The 17,192-nt window shown below is 55.7% G+C and overlaps 5 protein-coding genes across 5 annotated transcripts; 3 read left to right on the top strand and 2 right to left on the bottom strand.

The window, feature by feature from the left end:
- Positions 1-3,231: 3,231 nt before the first annotated feature.
- On the top strand, positions 3,232-5,048 carry POLI (DNA polymerase iota; the record flags this gene model as incomplete). Its single annotated transcript, XM_037318282.1, has 3 exons — positions 3,232-3,291; positions 3,376-3,673; positions 3,730-5,048. The coding sequence occupies 3 exons, from the start codon at positions 3,232-3,234 to the stop codon at positions 5,046-5,048; spliced, it is 1,677 nt and encodes a 558-aa protein (XP_037182788.1).
- Positions 5,049-7,089: 2,041 nt separating this feature from the next.
- Positions 7,090-9,702, top strand: CGCA056_v003024 (uncharacterized protein; the record flags this gene model as incomplete). The annotated part of the gene is made up of 3 exons (XM_037318281.1): positions 7,090-8,041; positions 8,088-8,936; positions 8,987-9,702. 3 exons carry the CDS (start codon positions 7,090-7,092, stop codon positions 9,700-9,702), a joined length of 2,517 nt encoding a protein of 838 aa, XP_037182787.1.
- A 220-nt stretch (positions 9,703-9,922) lies between these two features.
- On the bottom strand, positions 9,923-10,486 carry CGCA056_v003023 (Glutamyl-tRNA(Gln) amidotransferase subunit F; the record flags this gene model as incomplete). The annotated part of the gene is made up of 1 exon (XM_037318280.1): positions 9,923-10,486. The coding sequence occupies one exon, from the start codon at positions 10,484-10,486 to the stop codon at positions 9,923-9,925; it is 564 nt and encodes a 187-aa protein (XP_037182786.1).
- A 533-nt stretch (positions 10,487-11,019) lies between these two features.
- On the top strand, positions 11,020-12,128 carry CGCA056_v003022 (putative vesicular-fusion protein sec17-like protein; the record flags this gene model as incomplete). Its single annotated transcript, XM_037318279.1, has 4 exons — positions 11,020-11,052; positions 11,159-11,282; positions 11,349-11,655; positions 11,714-12,128. The coding sequence occupies 4 exons, from the start codon at positions 11,020-11,022 to the stop codon at positions 12,126-12,128; spliced, it is 879 nt and encodes a 292-aa protein (XP_037182785.1).
- A 794-nt stretch (positions 12,129-12,922) lies between these two features.
- CGCA056_v003021 (DENN domain-containing protein) lies at positions 12,923-16,485 on the bottom strand (the record flags this gene model as incomplete). The annotated part of the gene is made up of 3 exons (XM_037318278.1): positions 12,923-13,359; positions 13,410-15,704; positions 15,786-16,485. The coding sequence occupies 3 exons, from the start codon at positions 16,483-16,485 to the stop codon at positions 12,923-12,925; spliced, it is 3,432 nt and encodes a 1,143-aa protein (XP_037182784.1).
- Positions 16,486-17,192: the final 707 nt, after the last annotated feature.

The following is a 17,192-nucleotide window of genomic DNA, read 5'->3' as shown; positions in this document are numbered from 1 at the left end:
CATTTGTAATCATCAAGTTCCCGGTCACCATTGTCTTTTCCCAATTCTTCGGATGAGAGAGGGTTTGTGGTGGCGGTCTGGAAGGCGGGGGCAATATCTGCCTGCATAGGTTCTCGGAATTTGGAGTTTTGCTCAATCATTGTGTCTCATAACAAACCTGGCACATTGGTCGGCGTGTCACCGTGTCTGGTTCTTCGGGGTTCTTTTACTGAATCTATTTTCTTTCCCTGCCGAACGGTGACTGGGAGAAGCAACAGCTAGCCATGACTCCGATAAGAAGCTGCGAGGGAGGCCGAGTTCAACCGCGGGTTGGCTCTTCTCTCTTTGGTCAATGGGGAGGAAAGGGCCCAGTGGCTGGCGTGACCGCCGGCTGCCAGGTGACGATATGAACAGTGAGTCATTTGGTGACTTTCGGAACGGCGGAATGGCAATGGTTGATTTTTAAGCTGTGGGAATGGTGCGTCTTAGCCGAAGTGTCGCGACGAAGCCCGGCTACATCATAAATCTTGTCGTGTTTTTTCTCTTTTGACGCCTCGCAGCTTTAGATGGCGGAGATGGACATGTTGTTTTTGGGCCGCTTCTTCTTCTCTCTTGTCGATTCTCTCAATCCAGGTCTTTGATAACTCACTTGTGGTATTCCCTCTTGATGACATGGCGTCCTCCGCTCTACTTCCAGCTCAACCAAGAAGTGATTCGTCCGCGTCCATGGCCCAAGATTCCGTCATAGCCGTCATACTCACGTGTCAGAGATCCTCAAAGATGGGATGAAAACACGGGGTTTGTCAGGCACCATCACTTTCAGAACGCGGAGTCGCGATGGACCGTGTAAGGTAACCAAAGCAACACGCAAGATAGTCGCATATGTTATTGGGAAAGGAGCCCGCTGTTTAGAGTTTGGTGTACTTGATGTCCCGATCTATAACCACATGACAGTCGTCGTTCTAAAGATAGGGCAGCGAGTGCCGGTAAGGGAAAGTGAAGACTTGGGGCTTTCTTGGGGTAGCCGTGGTTGCAAGGTTAGACGGCGGTGTCACGTTGATTACGATGCCCCGCCTCTTGGTAAAGGGGACGGCCCTGTTCCGTGGGCAGCAAGCAGCAAACACCATCACACGCGACTTGGGATCTTTTGAGGCCGGACAGATGCCTCATGGATGAGTATGGGGGTATTTTATTTGATTTGGGTTCTCCTCATGTGAGAGATCAAGGTTGCCTGGGAGGACTGGTGAAGGCGACGACGGACCGTCTTGTGCCTATTGTCTCTATGGCCCTGCCTTTCCCTCTTTCTCGCTCCCTCTGTCTCTCTCTAGTTGGCTGGCTGGCTATTGAGGTGAGAGCTACCATTGAGATAAGCTAGAGTTTGATCGTTTCAGAAGAGTGAATCCCGTTCCTAATCCGTCGTGCTCTCCTCTGCCCGTGCGTCGAATAACAACATCAAGTCATTTCTGAAAGAATGTGAGGGGTCGTTCAACTTTGCGTTTCTCATCGTCCCATGCTCCTTCGTCCATACGTTCCAGTCATTTCATCTTCAGCTCCTCCCAAGTCAGGTGATGTGGTTGGGTATGTTGATGCTGCTGCCTTAGGCGGGGCAGGTCTGAGGAGGGTGAGTTGTTAGTGAGATGGAGTCAGACGGGAGTTGGGAGGAAGGGAGAGCTGAGGGAGAGGCTGAACGCGGCTCTGGGCGAGGCAAAATGAGGGAAGGCGTGTGAGAGAGGGGAGGCTTACAGCTCCGCAGGATGAGCAGGTCTTGGAGGACGAGGCAGTTTGGGCGCCGCACTTGGGGCAGGCGGAGGTGTGGGCGTTGGTGAGAGGCTGCATGTTTGCGGTTGTGTAGTGGATAGGTAGTTTGGATGTCTTTTCTTACGAGACGGACTGGCGTTGTTCTTGGTGGTGTGAGGCGGTTTGAGTGTGGAAGAGAGAGAGAGAGGGTGCGAGCTTGGGAATGTGAAGTAGACGGAAAGCGGGGTTCTTTTTATTCTAGTCCTTGACCCCCTCCTCTTCTTCTCGTCTCTCGCCTACTTTTGCTCCATCGCCGCACGAGGCGGCCGTGGGCTGGTTGGCGTTATTTTTTGCATGCCTGTGACCAACGCAGAACTATGGCATAGACTACACACACTACGCGCTGTAGAACTGACCCTCCTTGTGAAAGTGTCTCTTAGAGTGGAGGGGGTGGGTTTGGGGGTGTGGGCAACAGGCAATGGCATGGGAGCATGATGAGCTTACGGACGGGCTGGGTAAGGAACCGTCATGCGAGATGGAGGGCTTCTCGTTGGCTGGAGGGGGGGAACCAGGTGGTTTAGTTGGTTAGGTGGTGGGCTACTGCGTGGCTACGTGGGAGGTTTGACTTCACGCCCCTCAGTGCGGTTCGACTTTCGCGGCGGTCTTGGGTAGTTGTGGTACGTTCGGGATGGGCCTTGGAGAGGGCAAGCGAGCGAGGGATGAAAGTGTGGTGAGCGGGCGGGACGTGGGTTGGTGTGTGGGTGTGATGCGGTAGCGTGAAGTTCAGGCGGCGGGCAGCAGCACCAGAAAGCAGGCAGATTCAGATGGCGTATGGTTTGTGTCGGACTGGAGGTTGCAGTAAGTGCAGTATCAGAGACAGATGGTCACGTTCTTAGAGGTGAGGTATGGCAAAGTAAGGCGAGCTGTGAAACAGATGGCGACATGTGGACGATAAGGGCCCTTTTTGGCTGGAAAGAGCGCTTTGCAGGATGCGCGGAAACGACGCGCAGAACGCAGAACGATGCGCCGGGAGTGGTTGGTGGAGGGAGAATGGATATCTTCTGCGGCGAACAAACCCGCTCCTCGGCGCCGTCTCGCTTTCGGAGGAATAAACTGCTCCTGCTGCTGGTTTACCCCCCACTCAGGAGGGTTCATCCTTTGAATTGCGCAGCAGCGACGTCCAGTGCCAAAGTAGCGTGGCCTGCGTAAGCCTTGCAGTAACTGGCTTAAATGGTAACCCGAGGTACCTACCTACCTACCTTACACATTAGGTATTCCTTGTCCTTCGGAAGCGGTCGCCGGCGTGGCCTGTCGGTCGGGTGACTCGGTGCGAAAGATAAGCGACCGTTGCGCGCGGGTCCAGTTGCCTTTCCGCCCGTTACATTCCATCCCATCCCGGTAGGCAGTGCCGTTGACGACACACGGAGCAACGCCGCATGGGCTGGCGATGGGGAGGGTTCATCTACTGACTCATCAATTCTTGTCTTCTTTTGACGAAGAAGATTGAACATCACGATGGAATTGCCCAGGAAAAGGGCGCCGAGGAGGAAGGATGACCGAACCATTCTCCACTTTGTATGTCTGCTCTGAAGTCGTTCACGGACCTCACTTAGTCAAGATACCAGCCATGCCCTATTTCACTGCTAACGCCGGCGCCAGGACTACGACTGCTTTTACGCATCGGTGCTGGAGAATCGGGATCCGAAGCTGAAGGCCCTGCCGCTGGGCGTGAAGCAGAAGAACATCCTCGCGACGTGCAACTACGTCGCCCGCCGGCGGGGCGTGAAGAAGCTCATGTTCATCACGGACGCCAAGAAGATATGTCCCGATCTTGTCATCATCGAGGGCGAAGATCTGACGCCATTCCGAGACATGAGCAAGACGCTCTTTGCGTTCCTCAGAGGCTTCTCGTGGTGTGGCAAGGTGGAGAGGTTGGGGTTTGACGAGGTCTTCATGGGTGGGTGTGTTGCCTCTTTGTCCGGTGCAAGGGTGTTTTTTTGCTGACGACTGCAGATGTTACGGACATCATCCAGTACAACATGTTTTGTCTAAACAAAGTGTCTCTGTCGGAGTCGTTCTTCCATTTGTCGAGGCAGGATCCTGAAAAGGGGTTCGTCTGTGACTTGACTAGTGTTGCTGGGTGTGTCTACGGACCTGTCCCCGAGACAGGAGATCTCGACGACCCGAAGTACGTGCGGCTTCTCCTAGCAAGCCATCTGGCTTACTATCTGCGGTTGAAGCTAGAGGAGGATTTTGGTTTCACCGCGTCGGTGGGAGTGTCGACAAATAAGCTGCTGAGCAAGCTGGCGGGAAGCGTTCACAAGCCGCGAAACCAGACGACTTTGATGTCCCTTACGGACTCTGTGATCGAGGATTTCATGGACGCGCACTCGGTCAGAAAGGTGCCGGGAATCGGGTTCAGGACGTCGCGGATGCTGGAATCACATTATCTCTCGACGCAACCTGGTCCGGACGACGCGGACAGGGAGACGTCGCCGTTGAAGGTACGCGACGTTCGACTTCATCCAGACACGGCAGCGGACTTTTTGGAGAAGCTGCTTGGCGGACCTGGCTCGGAACGCGGTGTCGGAGAACGGGTATGGGGGCTCTTGCACGGCGTTGACGACACCGAGGTGAAGGACGCCAGCGACATCCCGTCTCAAATCAGCATTGAAGACACTTTCAAGGGTTTGGAGAATATGGTGCAGATTGAGAACGAGCTACGGAAGATTTCCGCATCTCTTGTGAGACGGATGCGGACAGACTTGTTGACGGACGACTCCTCTCTAGATCCAGGAGGCCAGCGATGGATCGCCCACCCGAAAACGCTCCGTCTTTCCATTCGATCCTGGCCAACCGACGCGGCGCCCAACTTTCAACGCATATCTCGCTCTCAGCCCCTCCCCAACTTCATCTTCAACCTCAAAGATACCCCAGAGTCCATCGCTGAGCGACTCGTAACCGAAATCCTCCTCCCGACGATGAAGAAATTCCACCCTGCGAATCACAAGTGGAACTTGCAACTCATGAATGTCTGTGTCGCCAATATGGCTGCCAGCGGAAGCGAGGCCGGCCCTGGTGTTGGGCGGGACATCTCCGTCATGTTCAAGCGGCAGGACGACGTGCTGCGGCAGTGGAGGATCGATACCGCAATCGTTGAAGACGAGCAGCCTGTTTCAGACGATGAATTCGAGGAGGCGGAGTTGATGGATTTTGGGACCGGAGACTCGTGGGAGGATAACGAGGAGACGGCACGGTGTCCTTTATGCGGACATTGCATACCCCCTTTTGCCCTGGCTGCCCATGCTCGGTATCATGACCTGGGGGACTAATGCCACAACAGAAAGCGTATTATGATCCTATACTCATCGCAACTTATTTCTTCTTGCTTCTAGCCTAACATGTGTCATTGAGCGCGGACTTGGCGTTGATGGCGAGAGTCTTATTTGCAGGTCCTTACCTTTGTTTGGGCAAAGTCAGACACTTCGGGCACTTGGCTCTATTACTTTTCATAGGTCTCATCGACGGAGGGTTGCTTACAAGATCTGCGGATCTTATGCTGAGAGTTCTATTGTCAGGGTCGTGGACGGTGATGAGCGGGATATCGTCTGCAGGTTCGAGGTCTGCCATTTCGATCGAGTTGTCTTTGGTCGCATCCTCGTTGTGTTGCGGTTGATGTCGTCTCCCGAGCAGACGGCGGTACCTCCTGAGGCAGTTGAAGAAGCGATCGACGATTTGAGCCATGGCTCTGCGACGTTGAATGCTGTGCGGTTTTGCGGCGGGTGGAGCTGATGCATGGACTCGTCCGTGTCCGTTTGCGCATCATGCCGGCAATCAGGTTTATATGGTCCTTGGGGGGCGTTCCGGGTTGGAGCGGCAAGGTCGATGCAAGCCGTTGAGGTTCGAGACTGTTGGTCAGTTTGCGGCCCAAAACAAGAACCGTTTTGGTCTTTCAAGACTATAAAAACAAGTGTAGGCATCGCGTGGAGGGCGGGTGAAAATGAAAGAAAGAAGTCTGGTTCTGGATTCGGAACCCAGGCTTGGGGAGATAATCATGATCTCTGTATTTCAGCTGGTATATATGCTGTAACATACTGGGCACATCCAGTTCCATTTGTTTCGACTCTGTTGATGAGATAATTGGCAGTCCTTTCCTGTAATATGAACTGTTCGTCGTCTCGTGACTACGTAGCATCACCAGGAAATCTCCGAACAATCGTTCTTGGCCTGGTCTATCCTAACTGACGCCAGACTGCCTTACCTTCCTATTTTGATGGCCAATAATTCTTGAACAATGGCCGTTGACTACCTACCTGTTAATTACAAAGAGACCTTGTCGACTGTCTTGATTGCCCAGGACGTTGCTGCAAAGATATTCCTCGCAAAGACGAGCACAACCTGGGACAGATTCTAGGACGCGGCAAAGGTACAAACAGACTTGACAGGGATCTGTACCCGTCTATCCTCCCGGTGAGGGATATATGCATATCACAACGAACAAGAAGCAGATACGGCCGAATCGCGTTGCTTCCGACTTCATCTGAATACACCGATATCGACAAAAATAGAGTTGACAGCGGTACAACGGGGGGGCGGTGTCAAACGGGATGGGACACAACCACTCGACCGGGTCTAGCTCTCCATTCCTGCCGGTGTAAAGCTAGGGGGAGCTGGAGCTTCCAGAAAAGGGCGGCCCATCCTTGCATTAGCGCCTGCAAGCATCCGCGGAAGGTGGCTCGGGGAGAGACGTTGCAGGCGGTAGGCGCCAATCAGACGACGCACAGCGCACAGAAAGACCCGCTCGGCGTCACCTCCACAGACCACTGGGGGCGGTTATCGATAAGATCGGTACCTACCCCGGAAACAGCGTCAGCGACCCTGAACACTGCACTGATGCGGTAACCGCGTACTGTACCTTACGCCAGAAATGCTGTCTGCGTGCAACATGACAGCTGACGTCAGGGGCCGCTGGACTAGTCTCAGCGACGCAGCGCAGCACGGGAAGCCGCAACTACAAACAGAGCTCATGTCCCCGTTACTCGTTGCTCGCACGTTTCCCTTCCCGTGTTCCTGTTCCTGTCCTGCCCAGTGTTTGCTACCCCGTTCGTGATGGGTACGGCCTGAAACGAAATCACCCCAACAGCCAGAGAAAGTCCAGTATCTCATTTCAAGTCACCGCCACCCTCAGCTTGTGGTTCCCAATTATAGTCATCTGTACTCTATCGTAATCTGGAACCGGTCCTTCCATTCGCCCTGTAGCCCCTGTGCGGTATCGTTGGTAAGGTGAGGTGCCGTCCTTGCTCCTTCCCACCTCTGGGTGTTGCCTACCGTATTAGTTGCTTGAGGAAGGGACCGTTCGAGAAATCGCCCGATATGGAAACCACCCGCTCAGCTTCGCCTTCCCCGGCAGTACCTGCCACGGGGGAGGCAGACACGCCTGCCGTGCAAAAGAAGCAGGAGGCAGCTTCGTCGCTGCCATCGCACAACGACCCCAGGAGTACAAACACAGATGCCCCTCCTCCTTCTGCCACCTCGCAACCATCTGACCCTGACCCCAACATCAACACTTACCCACACTCGTCCAACGACTACGACGACGACCAATACAACTACACTTACTCTGACGAGGAGCACTTGGACACATCTTCTATTTGCTCCTGGGAAGAAGAAGACGGCAACTGGGAACGAGACCCTGACAACGAAGACACCATGGGCGGCTCACGACGCCCCCACGGCCAACGCCGCCGCACCCAAACCGACCTCACCGGCGTCTTCTCTCTCGAGGAGAAGAACGAGATCATCAAGCTGGTCTCTGACGTTTTGGACAACATGAAGGATCAAATCAGCAACATCTTCCATTCCCCTCCCATCACACCGGCATCTACCGAGAACCCCCAGCACTCATGGCTGTCGCTTTCACTGCTCAAGGGCAGAGGCTCCAAGCCCACTCCCTCTCCCCAACCACAGCCCCAACTCGCCGGCAAGGAGAATCCCACCTCATCATCTGGCGGAGACGGTGCCAGTAAGACGTACGCTAAGGCCCACGAGATTGTCGAGAAGGAGGAAAAGGAGGCCATGACGCCCCAGCTGCAGGAGCTCAAGAAGGAGTGTCTCGTCGTCTTCACCAAGTGGCAGGGCAACGTCTTGCTCCGCGTCAAGGACATCTCGGTCAAAGACCCTGACGCTGCCGAGGCCCCTGCCGCCCGTGGTGGTCGAGGTGGTCGCGGATCCCGTGGCGCTCGCGGCGATCGTGGTGCACCGCAAGGAGGTCGTGGCACGCCGCGCCGACGCGGTAGAGGCGGCAACCTCAGTGTCAAGACCGGAGGTGAGTTCGAACGCCTCACTTCATAGTCTTTACTAACAAGCTGCAGGCCCGCCGGCTAGCCGTCAGCCTGAGACCGACCCCTGGCTCATGCGGCGATTCCCTCCGATTTCCACAACCCTGTCTTCCCTTCCTGTTGAGCGTCGCAAGCTCGTCCTTCACACAGTTCTCCTGCTCTTGCTATCTCTGGAGCAGTACACCGCCTTCTCCCGCGTTTTCATGATGAGCCTCACATCCTCGCTCCATCTGACTCTCCGCACTTTTCAGGAGGATGAGGTCCGCGTCGCTCGTGGTCTCGGCAAGACCGTCTCAGAGGTAAATGCCGAGGAGGTCGTCGAGGAAAAGGCGGCAGAGAACAAGAATACTAGACGCTGGAAGGTCGGCCTCGCCGGAGCTGCGGGCGCTGCCATCATTGGCGTGACTGGCGGTCTGGCTGCTCCTTTGGTCGCTGCTGGCATCGGCACCGTCATGGGTGGTGTTGGATTGGGATCTACGGCGGCAGCTGGTCTGCTTGGAACTCTCTCCTCCAGTGGTGTTGTCGTCGGCAGCTTGTTCGGCATCTACGGCGCACGTCAGACGTCCAAGATGATGGACCAATACGCCAAAGATGTCGCCGACTTCGCATTCTTGCCGCTGCATGGTGAGATGAAGGATGAGTATCGCGACGCCAAGGAGATCCCGCCCAAGGACCGACGCCTCCGTGTTGTTCTCGCCCTCAGTGGCTGGCTGACCCAGAAGGAAGACGTTGTCAATCCCTGGCGTTGCGTCGGCCACCAAGGCGAGGTGTACGCCGTCAGATGGGAGGTCGCCAACCTGATGAATATGGGTAACTCGCTCGAGACTGTCATCAAGAGTACCGCCTGGAGTGTTGCCAAGAAGGAAATCATCACGCGTACTAGTAAGTCTTGCCCGCGTCAAGTAACCAGTATAAAGTGCTGACCTTCATAGTCTTTGCCAGTCTCATGTCGGCCATGTGGCCGATCGGCCTTCTCAAGGTCAGCAAGGTCATCGACAACCCCTGGAGTGTCGGTATGGTCCGAGCCGAGAAGGTTGGCATGATATTGGCTGAAGCCATCAGCCGGAAGGTCCAAGGCGACAGACCCGTCAGCCTCATCGGCTACAGTCTGGCTGCCCGCGCTATCTACACCTGCTTGATGGTCCTTGCTGAGCGTCGACAATTCGGCCTCATTGAGTCGGTCGTCATGATTGGCACGCCGGCTCCATCTGAGAGCCGCGTTTGGCTTGCGCTGAAGAGCGTCGTCGCCGGTAGACTGGTCAACGTCTACTCGGAGAATGACTACATTCTTGGTTTCTTATACCGCACATCCAATCTGCAGTTCGGCGTCGCAGGACTGCAACCGATCCAGGGCGCAGACGGTGTCGAAAATTACGACGTGAGCAACATGGTTAGCGGCCACCTGAGATACCAATACATGATTGGCACCATTCTCAAGAACATTGGCTGGGAGGACCTCGATTATGCCCAGATCGCGAGGGATGAGGAGACACTCCACCTCATGGACGAGAAGTACGGCCGAGACAAGAGCCAGAAGCCCACCTATGTCGACCCGGACAAGGAGGCCGTCCAGATTCAGGAGGAGGTCAAGCACAAGAACGACGCCAAGCTCGAGTCGAGAATGAGCAAGATGAAGATCCAGGATTAGGCTACGGGAAGCATCTTAGCTGGGATGATCGGTAGAGACATCGTTATAAAAATGGCATGGTTACGGGGGCGGAAAGGCGTGGATATTGGCATCATGCTTACTACAAGGTTAGCTTTGTTACAGGAGGAGTCGACGAAGTATACTGTAGTAACAACACGAGAAACGAGAAATGCAAATTTGTCTATCAACGCTTCTCACCGTGCATGTTGTATTGTGGGTATCATGACTCCTCCTTCTTGCTTTGAACGACAAAGTATTTGCCGGCCGTCCTGGACGCCGTCCCCAAGGGGTTCCAGTCCTCGACGCCTTTGGTGTCAACCTTGTTTCCACGCTGCCTCTTTGGTCGTTTCTTGTGGCCGAAGCGGACCTCCTTTCCTAGGGCTTCCGATAATTGCTGCAATCCTATCGTTGCTTCTGCTATGCCTTCGGTCGTCTCGTCACGTAGCGAGCGCAGAGGCTCGACGCCTGAGGTATCGACGCTCTGTACATCCCGCACAAAGTGAAGCTGTGAGTGTAGGGTGCGGAGCATAGCTGCCTCCTCTGCTTCGGTTTCGGGCAGTGGTAGGGCGGAAAGCCGCAGGAGATGATGCAGTTTCGATCGAGTGATTGGCTCCTCCGCTGTTGGTTTCGCATCGTCTGACTTTGGCAAGAGAGACGCAACAGACCACGTCGGCTGGGCGAGGACTTGTTGAATTGACTTTTGCGCTGAGGGCCGGGCAGCGGATGTGGTGAATGCGCGCTGATGGCGGAGGACGGCGCTGCAGCGCGTGCAGAGGGAGCGCATCGTGTGCTTTGTCTGACGAATCGAATCCAGATGCTGTACGTGGTCTTTTGGGTAGCTCGCGGGAAAACGTGGCAATTCGTCAAGGACCGTATGGCATGAAGTCAAAGTAGCTTCGAGGCTCTGGAGAATTAATCTGGAGCTCAGTCGGTGCTCGGTGCAAACGACCCAGTACCTTGTCGGAGGTACCCCCAGGCAACCCCCCACCAAGCCACTGATAGCGTCTTTCTAAGCCACAGTGCCCCGCGTCATAGTTCGCTGCGCTGAGTGGGCGAGACGTGCTGTTCAGGTCGGGTAAGGCAGAGGGGGAGTCGTTCGGCTGCTGCAACACTTGACGCTGATGCCAGCGCACGCAACACCTCGAAACCTCCTTACGCAACAACATCACACACCGTCCGTCTCTGCACCCTTGCGACCTGTCCTTTCCGGCTCGCTCGCATCCCATTTAAATCGAACCCAACCCCGACTTCCGATCCCTCCGAGAGTTCTTCCATCGACAGTACGATTGCCGTAGATTGTTGATTTCCTTCGCAATCATGGCTCAGGACCCGCGGGCTCTGCTGCAGAAGGTGCGTTTGATGCATGCGTCTCCCCCGGAAGGCGTCGCCAGAGTGACGATGACCCGCCCGTGGGCGAACAGCAGTAGGGGCATAGCGTTAACGGAGAGGAACACAGGCAGACAAGACGCTGTCGAGCGCCGGCGGCGGCTTCAGCTTCTTCGGCGGCCGCGAGGAGAAGTACCAGAATGCGGCGGATCTGTACATCCAGGCCGCGAACGCCTTCAAGATGCAAAAGCTCAGTCAGTATTGTCCCGCCCATCAGTATGCTCTGCGACCCAAGGAACGGCGCTGACGAATGTGACCAGACCGCGAGGCCGGCCAAGCATTCGAGAAGGCGGCTCAGGTCCAGACCAACAACCTCAAGGAGCCCGACGACGCCGCCAATACCCTCGTCGACGCCTTCAAGGCCTACCGTAAGGAGGATCCCGAAGCCGCCGTCCGCTGCCTCGACGTCGCCGTGAACCAGTACTGCGCCAAGGGCAACTTCCGCCGCGCGGCGGGACACAAGGAGGCGCTGGGCGAGCTATTCGAGGTGGAGCTGGGTGATTCCAAGAGGGCTCTCGAGGCGTACGAGGCTGCTGCGGGGTGGTACGAGGGAGACAATGCTGCTGCGTAAGTCCCATTCGCCTAGATCGCTGCGAAGGAAAGCTGCTGACTTGAACGAAAATAGGCTCGCGAACAAGCTCTGGCTCAAGGTAGCAGACGTCGCGTCCCTCGAGGGCGACTACTACAAGGGCATTGAGAACTACGAAAAGGTCGCGGCGGCCTCCATCAACAACAACCTGATGAAGTACTCGGTCAAGGACTACTTCCTCCGCGCCGGCATCTGCCACCTGGCGTCTGGCGACATGGTCGCCGCCCGCCGCGCCGTCGAGAAGTACACCGACATGGACCCCGGCTTCGCCCAGCAGCGTGAGGCGATGCTCCTCAACGACCTGCTGGCGGCCGTCGAGGCGGGCAACCAGGAGGAGTTCACCGACAAGCTGTTCCAGTACGACCAGGTCAGCAAGCTCGACAAGTGGAAGACGACGATGCTTGTCCGGGTCAAGAACACCATCGAGGAGCCCGAGGACGAGTTTGCTTAAGAAGTTTGTTGTTGTAATGGGAGTTACTCTCTTTTTTTTTTTTGGGTTAAGGGTTGCTGGCAGGGTGGTCAAATGCTATTATATCGAACGTTGAGAGCGGAGGTACAACAGGCTCCGGATACATGTGTTCGGAGGGTGAGGCATGATGTGCGTGAATAACGCTTCATGCAGTGAGCAGGTCCCTGGAGGGTCATACAACGACACCAAAGAAGAACCGTCATGGTAGTTTTCGTTTGAATAGAATCCACATCCAACCAATCCTCATTGATACACACACAGAGAGAGGCCATCTATCACCAGGTATTGTGAAACATCATGTACAGTCGACCTGGAAGGTCTTGTGTGTATTCTCATTGTTTCGTCTCTTGGCTCTAATTGCGTGTAAAAAGTCAACCATGTCAGGACCGTCGTCTGCAATGGCAACCTTGCAAAAAATCCCTCCCGCTCACCAATGCTTTCTCTCTACCTATTTGCTTGCTCGATCGCAATTTCCTGCTCGACAACAATGCAATTATCCGGAAATGGCTTCGGAATCCAAATTCCTGCTCGCAACTGGGGAAAAAGCAACAAAGACTCGGCAAAAAAACTGAAAAAAGGACAACTTCTGGTGAGACCCCCTGGCCTCTTTTATCCCCGGACTCCCCCCTTATGCCGTTTGTGAATTTTGTACAGTTCTGCCTCCGGTCATTTATTAAACATACAGTCTCCCTATCGTACAGCTCCAGAAGCAGAAAGTGAGTTGGTCGTCAAATCGTGACCGGCGTGGTGGCCTGGCCTGCGTCATCGCTGACCCTTTACTTTGGCGGGCTGCCCACCATGCTAGGCACCATCTTGCGCAGGAGGCCGCCTCTGCGTTGCTCGGGTCGCGGGACACCCTGAATAGCACGCGGCTCCCTCATGAGGGCGGGGTCTAGCTTGGTGGGAATCCGAGTGACGACGGTCCGGTACTCGCCCGGAAACTTGGCGTTGGGTACTGGTACCGAAGCAGTTCGCCACATGTGGTCAGAGGTGTCGCCCAGGTAAGTGGGGATCTTGAGCTTCGCAGGCGCAGCAAAACCCGAAGCGTTGCTCGATGCGCCATGTGACATGCGAATGGTCGACAGACGGGACAGTCCAGACGTCAGTGTGGGACGGCCTCTGGCCTTCTTGGCCATGATGATCTCGTCAAACAGACGAATGGACGCGTGGGTAGCAGAGTTAGTCTCACGCTCATGGATGAACTCGTTAAATGCTAAAGGCCGTTAGTGACAAGCAACGCGAATTTGATGCCGAAACACATACCTTGGGTTTCCCGCAACATGGTAGCGTACGGTTGTTGGTCGTACGGGAGACTCTTGATGTAACCATCCATGTCAAAGGCGTAAAGCTGGCCGTTGCTCTTCTGTTCCCTGGAGGGGCGTCCGAGATGCTTTCTGTACGTGTACAGCAAGCTAGCGAGGCAACGGACAAAAGCTGCCCGGACGCGATCAGGATGGAACGCTTCGCTGCAGACGATCGAAACGTGTCCCAGACAGCGACTGTGGGCGAATCCACCGCAATGAGAGCACTTATAGATACCGTCACCCTCAGATCTTTCATCGCAGACAGTACAAGTGGACGATGAATCGTGGGCAATCCAGTTGAAGCAGTGACCTTCAACCCACATGGTCGTCTCAGTGTTCCTCACAGGCTGGATCAACATATTGGGCATGATGGTGGAGGCCGCAATGGTGGACTGCGCGTAGGTCGAAGGAGCATATCCGCCGTACGACGACTGCGAGTCAACCGAGATGGCAGAGACTGACATGCTCGGGTTGTGTCCGTTCAGGAACGGCAGGCTTGGTCGATGGAGAGGCGGGTGCTTGTCCATGCCGAAAGACGAGCTGCGGCGGGACTTCTCGTCGAAATGGCCAGACTTCTTTTCTCTTAGGGTCTGAGCGAAGCCAGAGTCACTCCGTGAGACTGGGGTGGTCGGCATCGGTGGGAAGTTCATAGAAACCGGCGAAACCGATGACTGCGGACTGGTCTTTCCGGACTTGCTCGTATCAGGGCGGTCGGACTTGCCGTGGTCACCCCTCGAATGCAGGAAAGCATTGAAGATGGGAGGGCGCACGGAGTTGGGCGGTTCCGGTTCGCCAAATGACGAGGAGTTCTGTGTAACCCACTTGCCAAGCGAGCTAGAGCTGACGCTTGAGTTGAAGAGCGTATCGTTTTCTGCAGAGAAGGCGTCGTAGGGGAATGACTCCATGGCATACGGCGGAGGACCAACAGTCACTCCATACCGAATGTGGTGGGGTGCGGCCACATGAAGCAACGAGAGAAGCTTGCGGCGGTGCTGGCGGGGCAAGCGTACAGGCTGGGTGGTCGCATCAATCGTGTCCATGTCCAAGTCCACCAGCACATAGTCATCGTCCGGCAACTCAATCTTCTCGTAGCGTCTCTCGATGCCGACAATGTAGGGGCAGGGCGCGTCTAGCGCAGAGAGAAGACGCGCAGGAAGCACGGGAATAAAGATGCTCGCCCACTTAAGGGGATACAACAGATTCGCCAATGCATGGCACGCCAAGTGAAGCATGCCAGTGTGGGAAGAGATGAAGATGATACGAGATTCGGACATGGCGTATTCGAAGAGGGCAACGATGTTCTCCATAGAAAGACATCGAAACAGGGCATAGATGTCGATGGTTCTTGCCCCAGGAATCTCGTTCGTGGCTTCCTTGCGACAGTACATTCGCAATTCGCGCACGCCGAGCTCAACCTGTGTCTTAGAGCTCAAAGGGCTGAACGCCTCAGTGCACAGATTGACGACGTAGCGCTCCAGCGGTTGCCAACGGCCAACCTTGGGAGAGCTTGGCGGGACTCGCAGGATTGCTCCATCAGTCATAGGCACCACAATGGCGCGCAACCACTCCTTCCAGAACGACATTCTTGTGACATCTCTGCCCAAGATGCCGTAGGCTCTGGGGGCCCAGAGACCGCTCTCGCCAGCAGTCAACCCGTCAATCTTGGATGCAGCACCGTGACGCAATGGTCTCAACATTTCTGTCATGAGACTGATCTTCTCCTCCACAGCACTGATTTGGTCATCCAGAGTATCACGGGCTGACGATCCGGAAGGAATCGTCGGCAGCTTCGCGAGCAGCTGTGACAAATGCGCACGTTCAGCCGCGAGCCGCACACCAAGACTGGCTGCCAACTCCCGCTCCTCGTTGGACATGTGACTCTGCCGCCACTGCTCGCATCGCTTCTCCACCTCGTCTGCAACCTCAGATGTTATCGCAGTCCAGATAATGATGGTGATACCATAGATCTTGGAGTTGTCGTCCGATGTCATCGTGAAACCGTGCCAGGTGGAACGGGGTCGGTCGTCCGAAGACACGATCTGGATGTCGTTGGGGAAGGCAAACATGGGGACGTAGTCAGGAAACTTTCCACGGCGGCTGACCTCGTCGGTCGCATCCTTGGCAGGGTACCTGTCTAGCAACACGGGCTCGAAACGCCTCTTGAGGGGATGCATGTCTGGATCTGTGTTAAGGGGCTCCGGGGGAGGAATGACAGAGTTGTAGTTGCTCAAGCGCTTGGAAGTCCTAATTGAAGCTGGTTCCAACGTGTTAGTAGGCCGTTGAGGACTTGAGGCTTGCGTAGTAAAGGAGGATGGACCTTGGCGGGGAATCGTACCGGCACCTGGCGTGCTCGCTCGCGGTGTGGTGGGTTGCTTGCGCATGCTGTTCATGTCCCTAAAACTCATCTTGCGGCGGATGCTTCCCTTGATGCTCCTCTCGATACTCCGGAGAGGGCTTCTTCGACCGCTCATATCACCCTCATCGGCCTTGATACGCTCGGCTCTCGGGTTCACCATAGGTCTGGCCTGCGCCTTGGCTCCAGCACTGAAGGACAAATCCTCGAGGAAATTCTCCCGTTCGGCAGCGAACTTGAGGAGGGCCTTGTCAAAGTCGAAACCCTCTATGAATGGGGGGATTTCGCCGTTGAGGCCATTCAGTCCGTTCAAGCCATTGAGGCCGTTGAAACCGGTGCCCGGAGGGCTGCTGGTGCCATTGGCAGCGACCTGGTTGAGCTGAGAGGGTCGGATCGTAGCGCTACTTCGGTTGCTCCTCGTGTTCCCGTCAACCTCGTCGAGGGTATGGATGGAAAAGCGGCCATTAGAGGTGCGGCCGCCCGAGTTCTGTCTCGAGTGGCGGGCAACGCGCTTGCTCGGAGTGGCGTTCACATCGCTATCGCTGTCCTCTTGTTCGCTGTCCTCGACGATGATGGACTCGAGGTTGGACTGGGGCGGCTGCGGGGTAGGGTCATTGTAGGAGATGGACTCTACGCCGGCGATCCAGAAGTAGTCGGCGAGCGGCGTCGAGGAGCTGTCCATGACATGTCACTTGCTGGTGACCAGCCTTATGGCGATAGGGCGATAAGTTTGGCCGGCGAGTGTATTTTTTCCCTCGTCTCGTTGCTTTGCACGGGGCTGGCCCGGGCTTTTAATCGCGAGAGGGTCTCGGGGTCCCTTGGGCGGTTGACTGGTCAGTCAAGGACTGGGGAGGTAGTTGGGTAGTACTGCGGTGGGCGGACAGGACAGGGCAGGGGTGCCAGGATCCGGGAGGTTTCTAAGAAAAAGTCTCAGGCGATGACTGTAGGGAATCGGCTCGTTTAGCTATGGACGCCCGAAGGTCTCCATCCAGGATTGGAGAAGAGGGAGAGGAGACAGAAGGCGGTGAACGCACGAACCAGGGAAAAATGCGACGACCAGCGACAGCGACAGCGACAGAGCGAGCAGGCCAGCGGCGGAGCAAAAGGGGGCAAGTCGAGCAGGGAAGCCGGAGGTAATGGATCGAATCGGGATCGGGGGAGGAGGGGTGCTGAGACGGCGTGAAGGATGTTGAAGACGGCGGGCGGGCGGTTGATGGTGATTGAAGAATAGAAAAACCGTCCGGATGGTCGGAGGTCGCAACGCAAGAGCGAATTAACAACAAGAAGGAGAAGCCGCCAAAGGAGTGGAGGTATGGGGGAGAGTGTTGATTGTTTGGCGGTGGTGTTTGTGTGGAAGACGAGTGTGTTGTGAGGAAGTGACGAGACAGG

This window comes from Colletotrichum aenigma, assembly GCF_013390185.1.
Source record: "Colletotrichum aenigma strain Cg56 chromosome Unknown KSG_Cg56_contig02, whole genome shotgun sequence".
Taxonomy (NCBI): domain Eukaryota; kingdom Fungi; phylum Ascomycota; class Sordariomycetes; order Glomerellales; family Glomerellaceae; genus Colletotrichum; species Colletotrichum aenigma.
This window is presented reverse-complemented; position numbering and strand designations above follow the sequence as displayed.